The sequence below is a fragment of the Channa argus genome, chromosome 11, assembly GCF_033026475.1.
Source record: "Channa argus isolate prfri chromosome 11, Channa argus male v1.0, whole genome shotgun sequence".
NCBI classification, from domain to species: domain Eukaryota; kingdom Metazoa; phylum Chordata; class Actinopteri; order Anabantiformes; family Channidae; genus Channa; species Channa argus.
The window spans coordinates 15,379,539-15,400,527 of NC_090207.1; the positions used below are offsets into that span (position 1 = coordinate 15,379,539).

The 20,989-nt window shown below is 36.7% G+C and overlaps 2 protein-coding genes across 4 annotated transcripts; one reads left to right on the top strand and one right to left on the bottom strand.

The window, feature by feature from the left end:
- The first annotated feature begins 45 nt into the window (after positions 1-45).
- Positions 46-5,755, top strand: ankdd1b (ankyrin repeat and death domain containing 1B). Its single transcript, XM_067521847.1, has 15 exons — positions 46-579; positions 848-948; positions 1,045-1,143; positions 1,252-1,350; positions 1,585-1,689; positions 1,802-1,903; positions 2,053-2,151; positions 2,407-2,505; positions 2,612-2,710; positions 2,854-2,952; positions 3,050-3,148; positions 4,167-4,262; positions 4,628-4,829; positions 5,027-5,158; positions 5,619-5,755. The coding sequence occupies exons 1-15, from the start codon at positions 282-284 to the stop codon at positions 5,672-5,674; spliced, it is 1,785 nt and encodes a 594-aa protein (XP_067377948.1). The 5' UTR covers positions 46-281; the 3' UTR covers positions 5,675-5,755.
- On the bottom strand, positions 4,924-14,995 carry poc5 (POC5 centriolar protein homolog (Chlamydomonas)). Of its 3 annotated transcripts, none has more exons than XM_067521850.1 (13): positions 14,862-14,995; positions 14,169-14,277; positions 13,611-13,764; positions 12,885-12,989; positions 12,530-12,723; positions 11,562-11,738; positions 10,851-10,955; positions 9,844-10,023; positions 8,749-8,932; positions 7,562-7,623; positions 7,271-7,366; positions 7,017-7,187; positions 4,924-6,253 (listed from the first exon to the last, which is right to left on the bottom strand). In XM_067521850.1, exons 2-13 carry the CDS (start codon positions 14,250-14,252, stop codon positions 6,128-6,130), a joined length of 1,638 nt encoding a protein of 545 aa, XP_067377951.1. In that variant the 5' UTR covers positions 14,253-14,277; positions 14,862-14,995; the 3' UTR covers positions 4,924-6,127. The 3 variants fall into 3 exon arrangements, with proteins under 3 accessions (XP_067377951.1, XP_067377949.1, XP_067377950.1); XM_067521848.1 differs by having other exon boundaries at positions 7,562-7,689; XM_067521849.1 differs by having other exon boundaries at positions 7,562-7,689; positions 14,169-14,252; positions 14,862-14,970.
- Positions 14,996-20,989: the final 5,994 nt, after the last annotated feature.

Sequence of the window (20,989 nt, forward strand, 5' to 3'; positions counted from 1 at the left end):
TAAAAAAAAAAAAAAAACAACAACACTTGGTATAACATGGTCATGTTACACATGACATGATTAAAAAATAATTTAAGTCATAGTTATGCCACTTAATTGTCAAGTAACAGGTCAAAGTGTGTCTTGTTAAACACACAATGTTACTATCAGCAGACCTTTCAAGGGTGTGAGCTGGTAAGTAAACAAGGATCAGCCCTCTAGCATTAGGAAAAATAGACATACACTTCATTTCAACGGTTGCTGTTGTCACATGAAATTCATGAACTACACAAAACTGGCCTATGCAGAGTTGTTTTATCTCTTTTGGGATCAGCTTCTTCAGGTGTTTCGTTGGGTTTGCTTTCGGATACATTAGGTCATTTATTACGCCTGTCTTAGATACACAAAGAAGTAACATAAAGAAATTCCTAATGGAAAATAAAGCTTTGACTTTGAAGGCGATGATCAAGAAGCATCGTCCTAAGAATCTGGACCCTCGAAGCTGGATGAGACCGGAGACTGTGAAAGGATTTGCTGACTTCGTACTTGACAAGGACTCGGACAAAGAGACAGACAACAGCTTTGATAATAAAGAGATGTGTGAGTATACAGGAACAACAACTTTTCTAGAAGTACTGTAAGCTCTTGGTTTTATACTCGGAAAGCTGGAGTTAATCATTATTCATTGTGGAGGACTGACTTCCTTTCCAAGAAAAGGTATATTTTCACAAGGCTAAAACCCAGGGGGTCTCCTCCAAAGCACAAAAACCCACTTTTTCATCCAAGTACAACCTTAAAGTAGTGTTGACTATATTTATAGTTACATATATGCCCTATGTACAACCTTCTGGTATGCTTTGCTCTGTAGTGCTTGATGCGGAGAAGCAGTTTATGGAAGCAGCTAAGCGCAATGATGTGGAGAACATGAAGATTCTTTCTAAAGGGCTAAATGCCAATGCAAAGAATGTGGTTGGTATATAATGACAAACTATTTCCACTTTATTATATCATAGTGACAGTTTTGGTGAAACAATTCCTAAATGGATAACATACTATTTGTCAAAGAATCATAGGACTGCCCTTCACTATGCAGTAGCTGGCAAAAACAAGGAGGCAGCCCAGTTTCTTTTACAGCGCAGGGTCAAGGTGGATCAAAAGGACAAGGTGAGAGGGTTTGAAATGGCTGCATTTGAAAACTTCAGCCTCATACCATGGCTCACGTAATATTTTAAAGTAATCTCATATTTCCACTTTGTGTTTTATTTCTGACAGTATGGTGTGGCACCCATTCATTTGGCTGCCTGGTTTGGCAGTTTGGATATCCTGAAATTGTTAGTGCAGGCTGGGGCAGAACAAAAGGTTGAAAATGAGGTAAAGCAGCAGGAAGAGTTTTGTATCTATGCAATAGAAAAAAAAAAATTCTTTCTTTTGTGAAACATTTCTAAAAAGCATGCTTGCTCTCATGTGTTTATGTATATATATGTGTGTGTGTGTGTAATACTGTATATCTTTTGATTTCCTCTTGCAAACCCAGTTAAATTTTTTAAATAACATTGTATATACCTGTGTAACTTAAAAACAAATTTTGCCTTTTTTTTGCCTCAGGAAGGACTGAACATTTTGCACTGTGCTGCTATCAACAACCACACTGACATTGTAGAGTATATTATTAATGACCTGCAGATGAAAGAACTAGACAAAGATGACAAGGTATCTACTTGACTCTGTTTCATTAAATTCTATTACTCACTTTCTAGGCTAAGTGCCTACCAAAGTACATGCACTAAATCAGGTTGTTTGAACCTCACTTCTTACGTCTCAGTCAGGGCACCGGGCATTTGCACTAGCAGCAGAGCACGGGTGTGTTCAAATGCTAGAGATGCTGATGGATCCATACGAAATGGCCACTATGAAGCCCAACAAGGTGTGTGTGGACTTGATTTTAGTTCACTTATTTACAGTATATACGTTTTTCATGTTCAGATGTGTATGAGTGCAAATTTGTGTGTCACACCTGCAAGAAAGCTCAAACACTCTTTGATGCCAGTTGTTTCCCTCCCTCCCTTCTGCCAGAGAGGGGACACGCCCCTGCACTTAGCTGCCAGGAATGGCCACTTGGACACTGTCCAACTGCTGCTGCAGAGCTTTGATACACGGGATGAAGTCAATATGGTAGACAATGACAGTAAACATCCACTCTATCAAGGTTTGCTTTGTGACAGTGTATGCTTAGCGGCTAATCCACTGCTGGATGATGACTCCCTTTTGGATTAAGATGTATCAAACATGTAGTGGTTACTGTGATAAAACATGTTCTGTGTTGCTAATTTCTGCCCAAAGTGCTAAATTGTACTTCCCACCTGAGGTTCTGTTGTGGTTATCCAGAACCAGTAATGATTTTTTTCTGATGGATCTTCTGTGTTGCAGGATGGTAAAACAGCTCTGTACCAGGCTGCAGATAATGGGCAAGAAGAATGTGTTCTGGCTCTGCTGGAAGCTAATTGTGACCCAAACATCCTAACAGTGGTACACTATATAATTAGGGGGTTAATCCTTAGAGCAATATCAAAATACGTCAATAAAATCATTTTTTCAAATCTAAACCTATACAACAGAATTTCCTCTCTTCTAGACCAAAGATAGCACTCTCCATCCAGTTGCAGAAAGAGGGGACACATCTCTTGTTCAGCTCCTCTTGGAGTACAAAGCCAATACAGACTTTCAGAATCAGGTAAGCAAACAGAAGCTAGGTGGCAGTACTATGCAATTTAAATAATTTTCTGATTAAAACAGATCAATCTCTCTTCATATTTTCTCCTGTTAATCATTCAATATCAAAGCATGTGTTGTGTAACATTATATTTGTGCTCTCAGCACCTAGAAGCTCCTCTCCACCTAGCAGTGAAGAACAGTCACATCCCAGTCATCCATTCTCTATTGATGGCAGGGTGCAACATTAATGTCACAGATAAGGTATGGGAACCCTAAGAAAGTAAATTAATATAAAATACACATTAAATTAAGATGCTTGTTGCCTTTTATTGTGCTGTCCTGTGCTATAAACTGTTAGAGGTCCCAGACGGCTATGCATCTTGCAGCAGAGCTTGCCACGATTGATGTTGTAGAATTGCTTCTTAAAGCTGGTCTGGACCTAACGCTCCAGGATAGGGTAAGAATTCTAATACCATCTCAAGAGCTAATGCAGAGTAGTTGCAATATTTGTTTAATAGTGATGTTGTATATGTGCACACCATTTTAGGACAACATTTTGACCAACCAAGTAGTCCAATTATTCATAGAGCAACAGCCCGCTACTTACAGGGCAAGTATAGCTTATTAGTAACAACGGTGCACTTCCACAGTTGTTCTTACTTTAAAATAAGCTAATTTTGGACAATAAGAGGGTAACAAGATGAGAATAAGAAAAATACCTTACAGTGTACAATACTTACAGTGTAAGTATTATGTATTAAAGAGTCCTTATTAAATATAAGTGCAAATTCTTACTGTGGAACTACAGATAAGTGGCTCCACTTTAAACAACCGCCCTTATTTGTTGTACTTACGGTGTAACTACAGATAGGAGGTTAAGAGGCTCCACTTTTAACCTATTGCACCGATCATGTGATATTTAAATATTAATCAATACGTTGTTTAGCATACTAAGTTCAACTGATTAAAATTGTTTTCCCATGCTTTGAGGAAATAAAAATAGAAGCATAATGGCTATTTTGTCAAAAATAAATCTAAACTCCTTTGTTGCCTGTTATAAAGTAGGTAGTGAGGAAGTGGAGCCTCAAACCTTCTTATTTGTAGTTACATCATAAATGGTCACACCTAACAAGTAATATTTAATCTCATACACTCACACACCGATGTGGGAGCTGCTATGCAGCTGGCCAACACTCAACGGGAGCAACTAAGTTGGGGTTCAGCTTCTTGCTCACTTTGACATGTGACCGGAGGAGCCAGGGATTGAACCAACAACCGCTCTACTTTCCTGCACCACAGTTCACTGTACTTACCTTGTAAGTCGCGGGCTGTAATCTAAAGCATTACCAATTTATTTTAGCTACAAGAGCAGCAAGAGAAAATGAAAATGTAGAGACAATGTAATTCTAAACCTAATACCTTGCAGTTCTAACTTGATTTTGCTTATTTTGTTGTACATGTTGGATTTGGAGTAGCAGGGTAAGACAGCTCTGGGTGTGGCAGCCAGAGCAAATGAGGCGATTATTGTGGACATGATCATTAAAGCAGAAAGATACTATGCCTGGAGGATGGTAAGAGCCACTGAAATTATATTTGCAATTTCTACTGTTTTCACATGTCCCATAATCTATTTTTGAGGTCTTGAAATTACAGTCATCAAAAAATTATTTATTTCCTAATGTCATATTTTTGATTAGCTCCTCTCTAATAATATTAAAGCATCTATGGTAAAAAAGATGACTCATAGCTTTGACAGCCAATTTACCTTCAATTTAATTAAGAATAGGCCTGAATATTTCCACATGTGAATAAAAATGCTTAACTGGTATTCATATTGCTAATCTTATGTGTGCGAGTGTTATTCCAATAATCTCTTCATGCCCCTGTACTCTGTGCCCTTTATCAATCTGCTGACATGATTTAATTGCCCTTTCAGGCCAACCCTGAGCTTAATGAGAGCGTTCACAACGAGAATCCACTAACATTTAAACTGGACCACCGCTATGAAACCAGGCAGCTTCGTTCAATGGCCTGGCGCCTGGCATACGAGCTCCTGAAACCAGGAGACTGGAAAAGACTGGCAGAACAATGGAACTTCACTAAGGAGCAAATGTCTGCCATTGAGGAGCAGTGGACAGGTGCTTGGACAGGCTTTTCTGTGCATCCGGCACTCTTTGAAATAACCAGTTTTAGTTCAAATATCTCAACACAAATAAAATTTGGCAATACAAAGTTGTTGTTTTTTTTTTTTATTAATTTTTTTATCCAATGCACTTAAAAATATTTTAAATATTTAATCATTAGCCGTTTCCATAATTCCATAATAATTCCACAGGTCAGCAAAGCTACCAAGAGCATGGAAACAGAATGCTGCTGATCTGGCTCCATGGAGAGGAGTTAGCTCAAAAGAACCCTGCTAAAGAACTCTACCATGGCCTTATCGCCACAGGGAACAGGAAAGCTGCAGGTGCCTTCATTCCAGACATTAAAAAAAACTAATACAGTGGCAATTGAAAGTCTGCAAACCTTTTAGAATTGTCTTTATTTCCACACCAATATGAATTAAATCTTAAATAGCTTTTCGTGCCACTCTTAAAACTAGATAAACGGAGTCTGTTAAACAAATGAGACAAAAACAAATACACTAGTTTATTATTTACTAAGGAAAATTATATTTTACTATTTGTGCGTGAAAAAAAATATTCTGCCATAAATGAAAGGAGTGTTATTTTTGTGTTGTTTGTTTAACTTGGTTATTATCTACTTTTAGGAAGTGTGTGAAACTCAGTACATGTTTAAGGTTATATTTATGCAGAAAAAGAGGAAATTGTAAAGGGTCTACAAACTTTCAACCACGACTATGTAATGAAGAATCTATAAATGTTTTTTGTTTTTTTTTCTCCTGAAAATTTTCTTTTCTCTCGCAGATAAAATTCGGACAGAGGAAGAGAGTGCTAGCAGTAAGAGCTGCAGCATTTCATGAAGAATACTGCAACATGTGGACTGACAAACTGCCTCCATGTTGACATCATTGTAAACTACTGATCAGTGAAGAAAGTTAGCACTAAATAATTTATTTCAAAATAAAAATGTGTGTTAGATTACAAACATATGGCTTTGGTTTAGTAAACAACCACTGATGTTGGAAGGTCAGACTCAGTACAAATATTTTAAATATGTGATTTCACTCACCTGTCTCACTATTGTATAACTTAAACAGACATGTCTTCATAGAAATAAATGTCCTGTGCAGGTAATACATAAACACCTATAATGGTTTCTTTAGAAAAACTATCGTTCAGGAAAGGAGGCTGAAAATGACAATGTTCTCAAAATAAAACAAACATGAAACCCTTCATAAGATCATTGCATATAATATGTTACATTTTTAATCTAGATCCACGAGCATCACTATGCGTGATATGTGTATGTGTGGTCAGTCAACTACTTTGATGGAGTGTACATGGCACGTGGTTGTGTGTGTTCTTCTGCCGCCAGTGGAGCTGTGGCCCTGTTGGGAAGAGCGTGGAAACTTAGCAGCTGTGGCCTGACCAACAGTGAGCTGTAAGAACCAAAGAGATACACAACAAACAAAAATATTTGTTTTTAGCTTCATAAAACTTAGTTTTCTTTCAATTGCTTAAACATTATTACCTGCCCTGTTAACTAAACATCCAGTAGTCTAAACACAATCCCATTCTTTTCACACATGATGAAAAAATGCTAAACTCGGTACCAACTGTAAGTTGTTCTGTAAGTAGCTTTGGATAAAAGCATCTTCCAAATGTCTGCTTTTTAGTATATTTAAATTAATAAACTTTATATTAATATACCCAGTATATGGACATTATTTCACAATTCACATGTTCGTTATAAGTTGCATATTTTTATAGTAATTTAGATTTTCACTTAATTTCAGTTTAATTTACTACAGCACATTGAGAACAGTCTGAAAATATAAACGTGTTTGCATTTTCTCAATTATGTGAAGAACTTGTTCAAGAAGAAAACTGTCACCACACTTTGTAAAATGTGTTTTTTACAATATTGTTATAAATTTATCCCACCAGTGTGTAATGGTATGGTTTGTGTATTTGGCTTTTGTATGAAATCTGAAGGCAAAGTTTGGTTTTGTCGTAACATTATAAGGTTTTGAGTTTATCTTTGACATGGAAAATGTTGTGAAGATTTGTGTTTAGAGTTTGTAGAGGAAAGAAGACATTTCTTGAAATGATGCTCATTAAATGGAGAAAAACTGTGATACACATAAAAACTCAAAAACATATAGATAGCAATATGTAGTGGCGATGAAAACTGTCCCATACCTGTGTAACAGGATGATGTCGTTCAACGATCACAGAGCTCATGGGTGGAGCCACACCCATCACTTGTAGGTTGCTCCGAGCAGGCTTGCTAACATCAGGCCGTGCAGTAATACGAGCCGTTACAGTCTTTGAAGATTTTTGTTGACTTGCTGTGATGATACGACCATTGAGCTGAAACAGTTAACATAGGTTATAAATGTGTGAGTTTACATAGAACTGTACCCAAACCTATGGGCCACATATTTAATGCTAACCTGGGAGCTTGCAGTTCTCCCGAGGGGGAGTGAGCTGTGTACCACTGTAGTCGAGGGCACTATTTCTGACCTGGATATGGAGGCACCACAACTTACCTGAGGACAAGATAAGTGGCAAAAACAGGAACAGGAATTGGATTTAGATGTTGTGCGGCAAATATAAACACTACATCTTTAGTTTTCATTTTAAAATTTGTACTCATAAAACAAAAACTTGAAGAAAAAGAAAATTATACAAATAAAACTACAAATTTGGATTAACTAATCCAGAAAGGTCTGAGTCTGTCTCACAATTTCCTCTGCTTCACTGTGACTGGGAGGATCTGGACGATCAAAGTGGACAGGGCTGAATCCTGTGGAAGAGACTGGATAAGTTTCAAGTTGCACTAGTGTGGCAGAGCCAGCCTCATCCTGACGATCTACGGAAGTAAAAAAAGTGGTAAACTAAGTCAAATTTTGGCAAAATATATGCCATTGATACACGTTTGTTACAAAAAACATGTAACAAAGTACTGGATGAAATGTTTTGGATCTTTCCTAAACAACAAATTACAACATCCTAATCCTGTCTTCCTGTCCTGAAGAGTCTTCACTGGCTTCACTTTGGCGGAACAGTTTTACTTTTGTAATACTACTGTAATATTGGCACATACATTATATGTGACAGTCTTTTTTAGATTCCTAAAATCTTATCAGTATCTCTTGCTTGTTTAAAGATATACAGTATTAATAGAACAATTTTTAAACACAATATATAACAGAGATGCCAGTTCCAACTACACACACAAGAGTTGGCAAATGCAATGATATATATCAAATATGAACACAGATAGAATATAATTAATAATTGTATTTAATTGCTGTTATTTTCACTGGCAAAATGCATTATTATTAAACCACAATAAAGAAAAAATCCATGCAACAAAACAGAGAATTGAGTTGGCGGTCCAGTTTGACTTTAGATATTAAAATGCAGTTCGGGTTGCAATGCTCATTAAACCTGAAAGCAGATAAATGAGCACAAGACTAAGCTCACGTTCATTTGCACAAGCTTTAAGATCCAGCTTTAGCAGCCATGTGCTGACCGAAAATGGCAGATGTGTTGCCTGATCTGACAAATCCTGACTGTTGGTGCAACATGCTGTTGGCAGGGTGCAAATTTGCTGATAACAGCATACACCATAAATCTATTGTGTGGTGTCGAGGGCAACTTACACGTAAAACTTTATTTTAACTTTTTTTCCCAGCCAGTCCTTCTGTGGCACTTCAAAGAACTCCTAAGCTGCACAACTTGGAAAGAATAAAAAAGGTACATATCTACCCAACTTATTCATAAATCTATATAGTGTAACTGTCAACAGCACAAAAACAAAACTGCACTCTTTTTAAAGATTTTAAAGTTTGTCTTGTCTATGTGAACATGTTAGACTGGATGTGCTAAAAGTACTTTGGGTGGTTTCTGTGGTTTTGTTACAGACCATGCTGATTATGAACTGGAGGTTGCTCTGGGGGTCCCTCTGTGGTATGGAACATGCTGAGAGCCTCAATGTTGAGTGCACATACACCCCTCATGAATGCTTTCTTCATTGATTCCTCATAACGTTCTCGCTCTTGTTGTAGCCTCTGAATCTCTGCGTGGGCCTTCTCTATGGCCTCATAGTGCTGTGGAAACACCAGCAGATAGCGATAATAAGTTATTTACAGTATAGAATTCTGACAACACCAGACGATGTTGTTCATTTTCTTGCTTACAATATAACATATTTGCCTGATTGCCGTCATTGTTTTGTCATGGTCACTTTTTATACACCCACTCCACACTGTAAGCATTTGAACATTTTTTTTAATTTTTTTTTTTAGATATATGTTTGACCGTTAGGCTCTATGCTTCACTACAGTCAGTTAAAATCAATGGACAGTCAAATAAATCAATGGATAAAATGTTTTCAAAAATATAGCCCTTTTAGCATGCAGTGCCCAAATTTTGAGACTTCAAAAGTACCTGGACATACACCAAGTTTACAATTGGTTTGCAACTTGTGGTGAATTTCAAGATCAGAAAATCTTTTGATTGTTCACAAGAAAATATATATGGTTGCACTGCACCATATAGGGGGTTTTAGTCACCATGCAAATAATTTTCAACTCATCTAAAAAAACTTCATCAGCTCACCACCACAACTGAAATGGCAGGTCGCAACAAACTCTAAGCAATGTCTAACTCTTTTTTTTGCTCACAAAACACATGTTGTAACCAAGTGTCTAATTTTGCTCATGTGCATTTACGTAAAAGGTCAAAATCTCACAATGTTCTCTCAATACTGATTTAGGTGATCAATACATTTAGTGTGGCTATTAGTCACTATAATATTTAAAATGTGTGTATACATTATGTAAAAAAGTAACCAATAAAAATAGTACTTTGGTTGGTTTCACATGACTCAGCCCTGTAAATGTACTGACTACATAGTGCTGCTCCTGCTGTGAAACACCACTGAGGTAGAGTCGGTTATGAATTACCAATACAGCATCACCTGCGCCCAGTTCCATATTCAGGTCCTTCAACTATTTACCTCGGCCAGCTTGGCCTCATATTCCGCAGACAGGCGGGTGCAGACCTCTTCAGCCTTTGCACGGCAAGCTTGCTCCACTTTGACCTTCCAGTGTTTCTGGATCAGAGAGTGCCAGCCTAACCACACCTTCTTCTTCAGCTGCAGATTATAGTGCTGTTGTGCAATCTGAGCAGCATGAGCCTGGCAGGGATGCACAAGACCATGAAAATATTCACAAGGAAATAATTACACCCATGATTCATTCTAGTGCAGGTGCAGTCCATATAGTCTTGCGGTGCACTTCTGTGTCATGGTCTAGACAAAAATGAGTCATCCACTTTTCCATTTTGGAAAGAACTATGTATATTTTGTGGATATACAAAAATAAATCTAACACTGCCATTTTCTGTGCTTTCTTATTAAATTATTAAAGTATGAAATGGAATAGATTGTTAAATCAGTGTGGTGCCAGATTTTATGAGCATACATCTTGTTTGAGGAGCAGTGTAAAAAATAACATATACAGGTTCACTGTGCAGTGACATTGTGAGACCGATCATTAAAATGTATCTGCAGTGATCTAGAAATGTTGAGACAAATTCATAAACAGTAGTTTTACACCATTATAATACCTAATAAATGCCCTTTGAATATTTCATGAAATCCATATGATATGTAAAATGGTAAATAATCTGTGTGTGTATATTTGTTTCTTGATAAATTTCAAGTCGGTAAATAGTTTTTCCTCTGTGTGAGTAATGTGATCTTCTAAACTCAGCGGCTTTCGGCTTGTCCCTGAAAGTTTTAGTGTATAAGCACGAGTTCAAATCAAAGTTAAATGCTTCAAATCAGTGACAAACATTAAACAAAGATGAACGCTGTGCAAATTACCAAGTAATAGACTCCTTGTCTCAAAGAAGCTATGGAATTTAACCTGTAGTGGTTTTAACATTCTTAACAAAAGCCAGTAAAATTCTCATCTCCACTGTATCTACAACACCGTGGAAAAACCACAACATCATGTATACCTCTTCTTTGGCTGCAGCATGCTGAAGTCTCCAGTGGGTGAAGGCCCGCATCTTTTCAAGCTTATCTTTTTGTTTGTTCAACACCCGGCTTAGGTTCATAATTACCTAAGGAAGGACAAATACAACAACCCTATCAGTCTAAACACAAACAGAAATAAGGAATTAACAGCTTGGACGTGGAATAAGTCCACCAAGCCCTACACCAAAACTTAAAAAGAATTAAATTACTGTAAAATAAACCAAGCCTGCTACTTAATGTATGTTCAATCAACCAGCACATTATGAAGGGGAGAGTGGGGTATGACTGTACACTTTGTACTGAAGTCATCTCTCTAGGTGAGGAAAAATGTACCTATATTTCAGGTCGCCTCTGATCAAATGAAGTTATAAGATTGTGTCTTTGACTAAGGGCCATGAAATTATAAACTATGGAATAAGTACTTCTATGGCTCCACTTGCCAAAGGACAGTGGTCAGTTAATCTGAGTAAGTGGCTAAGTTGATGCACCGGGGACTAAATTGACCATGCAAGTTTTTAAGACTAAACATAAGCATCTATTTGTTCACAGTTTCTTTTCTCCCAAATGCTTATCTCCTTTACAGCAAGTTAGAAATGACAGCTGCCTTCTGAATTTAGGGGCATATGACAAAAAAATGTGCAGATACCCCAGTTACCCCACTCTCCGTCACTGGAGAAAGCATATGTTGTCACCTCATCTTTTCTCTGGTTGGAAGTCTCGTAGGTGTGTAGCAGCCCCTTTATGCTTTCTATTTCCGTCTTTAGGCCAGCTGTTTGGGCTGCAAATCTCTCCTCCTCTTTCCTCTTCTCCTGCTTGTGTTGCTCGATGAAGGTCAGCTTCCACTTCCGTAGCTCCATTAGCACATTTGACTAATTAAGAAGTAGAGGATAGGACAGTCACAGTGTGTCCAATACATAATACCCTCACTTCTTTTACGTTTGAATTTGCTTAGGGTTTTTAATGACAACAGTTGAAAACTATATGACAGATTAATTTTATAATAGCTAACAATATTTGACATAGGATTTCAATTAAAGTTTTTTTTATTTGGTTACAATTTTTAAAAGTACATTTCAATTGCATTCAAAGACAAGCTATACCATTCAGAAAGTTTGCTTAAAGAATATAAGGTTACAAAGATATAAATGGTTAAATTCTCAAATAATGCTCTGCTGACTTTATGGAGCAGATCTTACATCTCCACCACTTTCTACAGCCTTTCATATATTCATCAGTATCAAATTACAACAATTGAGAATGCTGCAAACATTGCTATTCAAGCGGAAGTTGTTAAAATTCCCTGATTGAGTAGAAGAGTGAGCCATTCAAAATTTTCCAAGCTAATATATCTGTTCTGCTGACAGTTTTTGAATATATTTCTACTAAAAGAATATTTAATTTAACTGAAAAATACATTTTCGCAATTAAACACCAATGTAGCTTTTTCTTACAAATAATAAAACTACCAGCTTTGGTCTATTTAAAATTAAACTACTGAGCCCCAAGACACTACTGTTATTGTAGATTTGAAAGTAGTACTTATTCAGCTTATAGCTATGCACTAATGATTACAAAGAGCACCCAAGCAGAAAGTAAATGAGATACATTAAATTGACTAACTGTAGAAGAACAGCTATACAGTACTGGCGAGCAGACTAACCTTCAGATTGTTGCTCCACATGTCTAAAATGTTCTCCATCCTGCTTATGTTCTGCTCCGAGACAAACATCTCTTTCACAGCTGATTCAACAGGGTCTGGGCTGCTTGACCTCTTAGATGTTGTCTGTAACTGATTTGAGGAAGCACCTGAGAGCATAGACACCCTGCTACATGACCTGCCTCCCATCTCCTCAGCTAAAAACAAAGCAAATGAAAAACAGAACCATAGACCGACTATCACTATGAAAATGAAACAATATTACATCTTTGATTTCTAAGCTTATTTGATGTTGAAGAAACATTAATACACAGTTACATTTCACACATAATCTTATCTAATTTTTAATTAAATTTACCATGAGAGCCCCTTGAGTCTGTGGAGGGCTCAGCAATAGAATGAGAGGCCTGTGATCTCACACTCCTACTAGATTGCCTCCCATCCTTAGCTTCAGTGGCAGTTTCTGACAGAAAAGAGAAGAGGCAGTGAATGAACTTAGTAAAAATGCACAATTAAGTGGTAAAGAGACAAAAATGAAATTTTGCTAGAATTCTGACATGGGAAGTACAAAATAAAATAAAAAGAAAGATAAAAAATGTGGTGGTAGGAAGGCTAAATAAGACAACCATGACTTCTGAGCCAGGAATGCATTTATGTCAATATCTTAATTAAATCCTGCCGGGGGAAGAGAAAGCCTGCCCTCTGAAGAGCAGTACAGGCAGAGTGCCAAGAGATCATTACCAATCAGCCTGTCTGATTTCCTCATCCCTGTTCACTACTCCATGCCAGTTGAAGCTCTAAACCTGATGAACTGTTTAGGATGTCGGCATCACTGGGGACAGAGTTCTGGGGTGAAATCTGACAGATTGGTATTATTTTGATCTTGACTAGACTGGTTTGATAAGCCAAAAATAAGAGTCTGATAAACAGATGCTACAGCTTCTGTATGTGGTGATGCCAAATCCTTTTTGACAGATGATCATATGATGGAGCAGTTTCTGGAAGGGTTCAAGCTGTGTTTCTGTCACAAAGGCTTAATGAGTCTGTGTAAATGTAGCCAACATAGAGGAGTAACCCATGATACCTGCTGGGCGCTGTGATTTTGTGTCATTTTTTCTTTGGGAACTCTGGGAATCTGCAGATAGATGCAAGGTGCCCAACCGCTGCATATGAGAACTGGTGAGTGTCTCATGCTTTGGGGTGACCACAGCGTAACGGAGGAGCTCCTCATACTCATCCTATTAATTCATAAGGAAAAAACAAAACAAAAAAAAGGGTGTAGGAGTTCATTAAAGTTCATTTCTGTAGCCATTATTGCTGTTGGTTAGAATCATAGCAGTTTAGTCATTTTCTTCCTGTTTTCAAAAAGTTCTGTTCCATGCAGCTCTACAGTGAAATACATCAGGGCAAGCATCACAAACGGCTAAACAGGTCCAACATCTACAAACTTGTCATTCTTAAAATAGTTGTACATTTAACTTTAAATACAATGGGCTTATTCACAGTTCAGTTTATAAGTCATCTAAATAAATGGTCGAATTGGGGGGTATGCTTAAAGCCACTAAACTCCAAATGTTTAGAAAAAGATAAACTACACAATATTTCCCAATTACATAAAGGTGTTTCTTTTTAAAAAAATTACCTGAAGCTCAGAAGACACAGAGCTGCCCCGATCCGAGTCCTTGGGCAAAACAGGACTGGTTGATTCCTCTCCGTCTGAGGACATCTAGTCAAAAATACGGTATAACCAACTGGAATAGCATTAGTTTAATGAAACACTACCAAAACAGATGAGATAATGATATCAGACCACAGAGCCTGTCAGAAATCTGACAAAAAATGCACTGTCTGTAAAATGTTTGAGTTGTAAGTAACACACAATCATTTTCGTCAGGTGTACTCAAGAGATATTGTTCTACATTTGCCACATTCGACAACAGGCTGACAGGCTTTTTTTTTTTTAACTTATGTGAACTAACTAGACTATAGAAAAAGGGGAGATTACCAAAAAAGAGCTATAACTGTGGTCTTAATTATGGACAAAACCAAAGCGAATTGCACTTAAGTTACATGCTCTTTTACAGGCGACGTTTTCAGTTAAACATACATAATAAGACTTCTATACAATTTCCAGTTAGTGTTAAACAGAGGGAATGCAGTGAGCTAGCCAACGTTAAGCAGATAAATAAGTAGCTAACGTTACCATTTTAGAAGCTAAAAATCGGATTAACTAATGTTAAATTAACCTGTTTCGGTCTCCATTAACGTAGAACCTTAACTACATAACGTTTCCTCTAGTTGCATAGACAATAACTCTGCTTTCAGAGATTTTTACCTGGTTTATGTAGCGTCACCTGTGCAAGATAACACACTTCACATTCTCCATAAGTTTAATCGTCAGTTGGGAAACGCTGGCTTCGCTCTTTCAAACTGACCTACTTTTCAACTACAGATACTCCGATTGGTTTCTGTGTGCAAAGGTTCCTGTAAGATGACCTCTGATTGGGTAAAATATTTCCATGGCAATAGTAATCGTAACAACGCCAAGCTCATCTGCGGGTTCTACTGCAGTTCAAATAAAAAGCTCTGCACAGGCTTTTTTAGTGATTTTGGTGCTTGGTTGGGGTTCCGTCTTCTTCTTCGTCTTCTACTTTTCTTTTTCCTATTAATATTTTCTACTGTGATCTTTATTTCACAAGAAATGGAAAGAAAACCGTACGTGTCATAGGACACAAAACATTAAATACCAGATATAAATTGAAAAATGCTTCCGCGGTGAAGCGCGCTGGGTTTTCCAAGCAAAGCTGTAAAAGCTGAACTTTTAGGACTGGTTAGGTTAACTTCAAAGCTACTAGCCTTAAAAATTTCAAAGACAAAAACTTAAATGACAATTATGTGACGCCATTTATGATGTATTCGATGACGACACGAAAGACGGAAGTCAGAATAATACTAATTTAAAAAATTTACCGCAGGCGGAAGTCAGGATAATAATAACAATAAAGATTAGGATTTCATTCATTCACATTAATGTAGAATAGATATATGAGGTTGTGTTTCTAGTGTGTGTGTGTGTGTGTGTGTGTGAAAATTTGCTGCGAACTGGATGTGTTTACTGTACTGGTTTTCAGAATAATTTAAAGTTCTGACAGCCAATTAATTATTATAGTAGTTTCCAAACTTAAGTCAAATGAGGAACAATTAGAGTTATTATACATTTTTTGGCTCCACTTTTGTATATTGGCTACTTAATGGATTAAGCATGCTTTATTAAAATATCCTTGGTTTAATTATAAAATACATTAAGTTACATTACGGCTTGTATAATCTTGTTCAAATTACAGCTAAAGGCAGTGTTATGCTTCTTTGGTGGGGGAATCATAGCTGTGTTCAGTTTCCTGTTTTATGTGTTATCTGACTGCTTGGGGTTTTTCTGATTAAATTTAATGTAATAAGGAAGCACACTTTCTATATTAAAAGAAGTATATGTCTTTAGAGAATACCACCAACATGTGACCCATCCTGTGGCAATTTCTGTTTTTATCCTAGGCAAATATAGAACACATCAGCTCACAATCGATGTTACAAAAGTGTCTTAACCCCCGAGAACCCAGTGCTGAATGGTATAAAGACACATATGTGAAGTAGCCCTAAAGGCTTGGCAGTCCTCAGCGTGGACATACTCCAAACAGAATGGACATATGGTCCCTCTCAGCCATAGATGAGCTGCAGGCAGTAATTTTGGACTAGGGCCGCTGCACAACCTGGATGACTGCTGTACTTTAGTTGAGTACTTTACTATCATCATATTCCCTGATTGGTTCATAACAAAATGTTGAGGTCAAACTATGAAATCAATCATTAAATAATACCATAAATAAAGAGAATGATCCCTTAGGCGCAAGTTAGGCCTGGGAGAGATACCCTTAGTACACACACACATACACGCACTCTTTTTATTATTACATTTCTTGACAGCTGATGCAGGCTATGAATTTGAACCAGAACAGTGAGGCGCAGACGATAATCCTTGCTGCTCGGTGGGGAGTGGAGGTTTCCTGTTGAATGACAGGAAGCTGTGGCTCCCACAGATTACTCATTTCCATTTTCAAGCACAGGATTTAGATATTTTGAAAACCTTTGACGATGTGATGTGTTCATCACAGTTTCTCTTTTAGTATGTATTTTTTGTTGTCCCACCTTAGCATTTAAGGTTCTCTGCTTTTAGTATTGGACCTCTGATGTTGGATTACAAATTTCCTATGCCTGTCTGCTTGTTCTTCTAACAACAACTGACAAGATGTAGTCAAATACAGCGCTTGCGTAAGCATTGTCGTCAGCCAGGCAATGTAAATTCACAGCATATTCAGTATTGTATTATATTACATATTATTAATATGTAACAGCTAACTATTATTGTGATGTACTACCCAGTCTCTGTACTCGTAAGTGTATTCTGTATGCCCTAAACAACTCTGCTATTAATGGTCTCCTTTTAATTGCCCAATACATTTGCATTAAATTACATTAAATTAGTGCCTGACATATAAACTGCAATCAATTAGATCTTAATTAAAACAAAGCAATAAACATCAAAGAAATGTATAAGATAGTACCTCAGTGGCTTAAACCTGAGTTTAGGATACAGACTGACCATAGTCATCGTCTATGTCATTCTATATAATATTTACATTTTGCTGCGGACAAAGGTAATTGATTAAAGATTAAAGCCACACTCCTGCCTCAAACCCTTTTGTTGATCCTTTTTTAAAATCCCACTTGCCTTTCAGGAAAAGAAACCGGTGCTTGTGAGCTGAAATGGGATTCAGCTCACATTCGTCTCTCATAGTTCAATCTGTTCCGGGACAATAATCAGAATCCATTTGATCTTCTTCTCCCTGGTATTTTAGCTCAGGTACCTTAGACAGATCAGGACATTGCAATGGCAGACAGAAGAAAAAATAGGTAATAATTTTCTTATACAAATAGACTTTGTGCTGTTTTGATAAAATAAAATAAAAAATTTAAAAACGCTTTATATCTGTTGCATCTCATCTTTTGCATTTCCATTGTGAAACGACAGATGACAAGCTTGGTGTAAAATAGTTTCTGCCCTTGATCGATTTTTAGTCAGATGTGTTTACAGACAGCCATAACTCCTGAAGACAACAACTAATGTGCAATCATCAATCGTAGTGTTATCAACCCATTTTTCTCTCATATGTGACAATGATGACCTCTCACTGAACACAGTGTTGCCAGAACTCTTCTTAGAGTTATTCATAGCTTCATGTTGTTTTCAAATTAGTTTTCATTACAGTTTGATGGAGCAGGACTTCCCCCTTGGGCCACTCAAATCCATCACATCTTTCCATCAGTGACACCAGTGTCCTTTTGTTTAGCTTTTAGGAGGTTTGACTACATGACTGCATTGTTCACACTCAGGTAGCATATTATTAACAACCAGTTAATCTACAACAGGAGGGATTATTTCTGTCATTATTATGATCAGTTTCGTTGAACTTGAGCTATCTATGCTATCTATACAAGGCACAAACAATTATCATCAGTGTCTGCATCCGTTTGTTATAATCTGGATGAAGATCAGCAGTACACAGTTACAGTATTTTAGTCAACCTTTGTTTCTTAATTAAAGGTCTTTATGAAACTGGAAATCCAGCTATTACTTCATTTTAGATTATAAGGCAGTAGGGTACATATGGCAACAGGAATTACTACTACTATGTACTACAACTTCTATGTTTGTGTAAAAGCATAATGCATGATTTGTACGTGTTACAATTTCATTAGTAAGGAGATTATAATTTTTGGATCATGTCTTGTTTATGTAATAGGTTTCATTAGTTTCAGAAATGCCAAGAAGAACCTAAAATACACACCACACATAAAGTATAGGTTCTCAGGCTAACTAAACTTTAACAACATTCCACAAATTTTCCCCGTCAAAAATCACAACTTGTGGTCAAACTAATACAGTACATTCTTTCAATCAGTCAATACACAATATACAACAAATACAAAACACAGCTCTCTATATCACAACATCACATTAACACTTTCTGATAACACATTCTGCTGCACTCTGTACCTGCACATTTTTGAGATGGCCTATTGAAATACTGTGAGAGCTTTCGAAAAAAAAATCTTGATTAATTCTTGGTCTTTCTGCACCAAAGTATGTAAGTAAGTACAGTGTGTCTTTGACATACTGTGCCAGCTCTACCGTAAGCATCTAGACTAGACTAATTTGGACACTCAGCATGGCACAGCATTTTTACTGTATTCTTTATTTCAATGAAATTAAAAAATTAAATGTCACCTAAAATCAGAAACTTTATTGCACAGCATCAGAAATCAAAGAAAAAGAAATCAAATTAAATATCACAAAATCAAAATGAAGACATAAAATACGCTGAAATTTGCATTTAGTCCCTTTGCTCCTGTCTCTTAGGCCACAGGTTCTCATTGACATCAACTGTTTTCTGTCATCTTTGATCCAGTCTTGCAAATAGCAAAACAGAGGTGGCATCTTTTCTAGATTGAATAAGATCTTTAAGTGCACTGATCTTTAAGTGCACATATATGCATTAGGGATTTATAACTTTGCAAGTGGTTTCTCTCAGCGTGTGTTTTCCTCTTTTTCTGTTTGTTTGACAAATAAAATTAAATCAAATATTGGGTTCACCCAATGACACTCTTATTAACTGTTCTAAAAAGTGGTTGTAAAAATGGATGAAACCAGTAGAAATTTGTTAACACAATTGCAAGAGAAAACTTATGTCTCAAGAAGGTGATGATGAAATTCAAGATCCTGGTTTTATTAAACAAATCTTAGCAATTGAGAAAAACTGTAATGTAACAATTTCCATGTTTATTTGACAAAAAGAAATGTATTGGTCTCACAAGAGACGAGAGAATGAGACCACCTTGTGTGTGTGCGGTGAGAGTTTTTCACACAGCGACAGAATGAAAAACATTTTGAGGAAATATTTTTGGAAATTTTTTCCAGCCTCACTTTCTCACAGACCTTAAGACTTGGTTTTAGGGTTTAGGCTACAGTTAAGTTTGTGTTAAGGCTATAGTGTAATGCAATATGTCAATACATGTCCTCACAAAGTGTGTGTGTCATCCTACTGTCTTGTACATTAAGGTAAGTGCTCCTCAGATCTTCATAAGTAGTAAATGGAGTCTTCTGGCTTGAGGGGGGTTGTCTCCCATCTTTGGATAAAAAGCAGAGAATGTCCCAAGTGTCAGGTCAGTGCTTCTGTAAATCATCAAATTCAGAGGAAAAAGATAGATGCGTCTCTTTCTTGCTTTTGTGTGTGTGTGTGTGTGTGTTTGTGCTCTTACATGCTTTTGTGCATGTCTTTGTGCACACTGTATGCATCATTTACCATCCTATTCAGTATTTCCTGTGGTGAATACAATGCACAACTACAGTCAGTGCAATGTCTTGGTGTTCCAGTAAGGAAATGCACACCAAGGCTGCAGTTTTATCATCATTTCCTACAATTGGGGTTTCATTTTTTTAAAAACTGAGAATAAAGATTCAGATGTAATACAGTACACCAAAGAGTGTGCTTGTGGTTTATTAGTCTATTAACTCATTTTACCTTCCCTTACTCTATCCATGTTTTTTTTATAGGTGTTAGTATCTCACATACAGGTACATTCTCTTACTGTCTCACACTTCATGTAAAAAGCCTACTTATCTCTAAGAGTCTGTGTTAGGTTGTGCAATTTTTGTAACAGGTTTGCTTAATATTTCCGTGTTGTTCGAAAATAGTATTACCCCCCTTTTAGCCATCATTTGCAGCTATACGAACTACTACCAACTAAGTGCTTTGCTGTGCTTAAAATTATTCTGACAATCATGTTACGTAGGTTGGCAAATTAAACTCAGATAAATACACTGGCCACAACATTAACACTGTGTGTTGATTTTAATATGAAATATATGTTTTTATAAAAATATTATGAACTAATGAACATGGATGTATCATTATCGGTTAACCACCTGTCAGTAAATAAAGCTGTTAAATTAAGCTCCACCTTTATCAACTGTGGTCTTTGGCCATTTTTGTTTTATTACAGAACATTTTCCATAATTACCATAATCATTATTCTTTTAAATACAGAGATTTTTAGTGCAATAATTTGAATTTTGTACTTCAAGCTAAATGTGGATAATCTTATCTTAGTATTTTTACTTGAGTAAAAGATATTTTTGGTAGAAGAGTAAGAGTAAGAAGAGTGTAGCTGCTCAGAGTGGCCATGGTGACCCTTGTCCTTCATAATAATATTAAGACCACCAGTATTTATGTTGTGACTGATTGTGTATACATCTACATGGTAGTTTTATCTGGGGTGCAGCCATGTGAGCACTTAACCTTATTAAGTGATTAATCTAAATAAGCTTTTACTCATTTTGGATAATTGCTA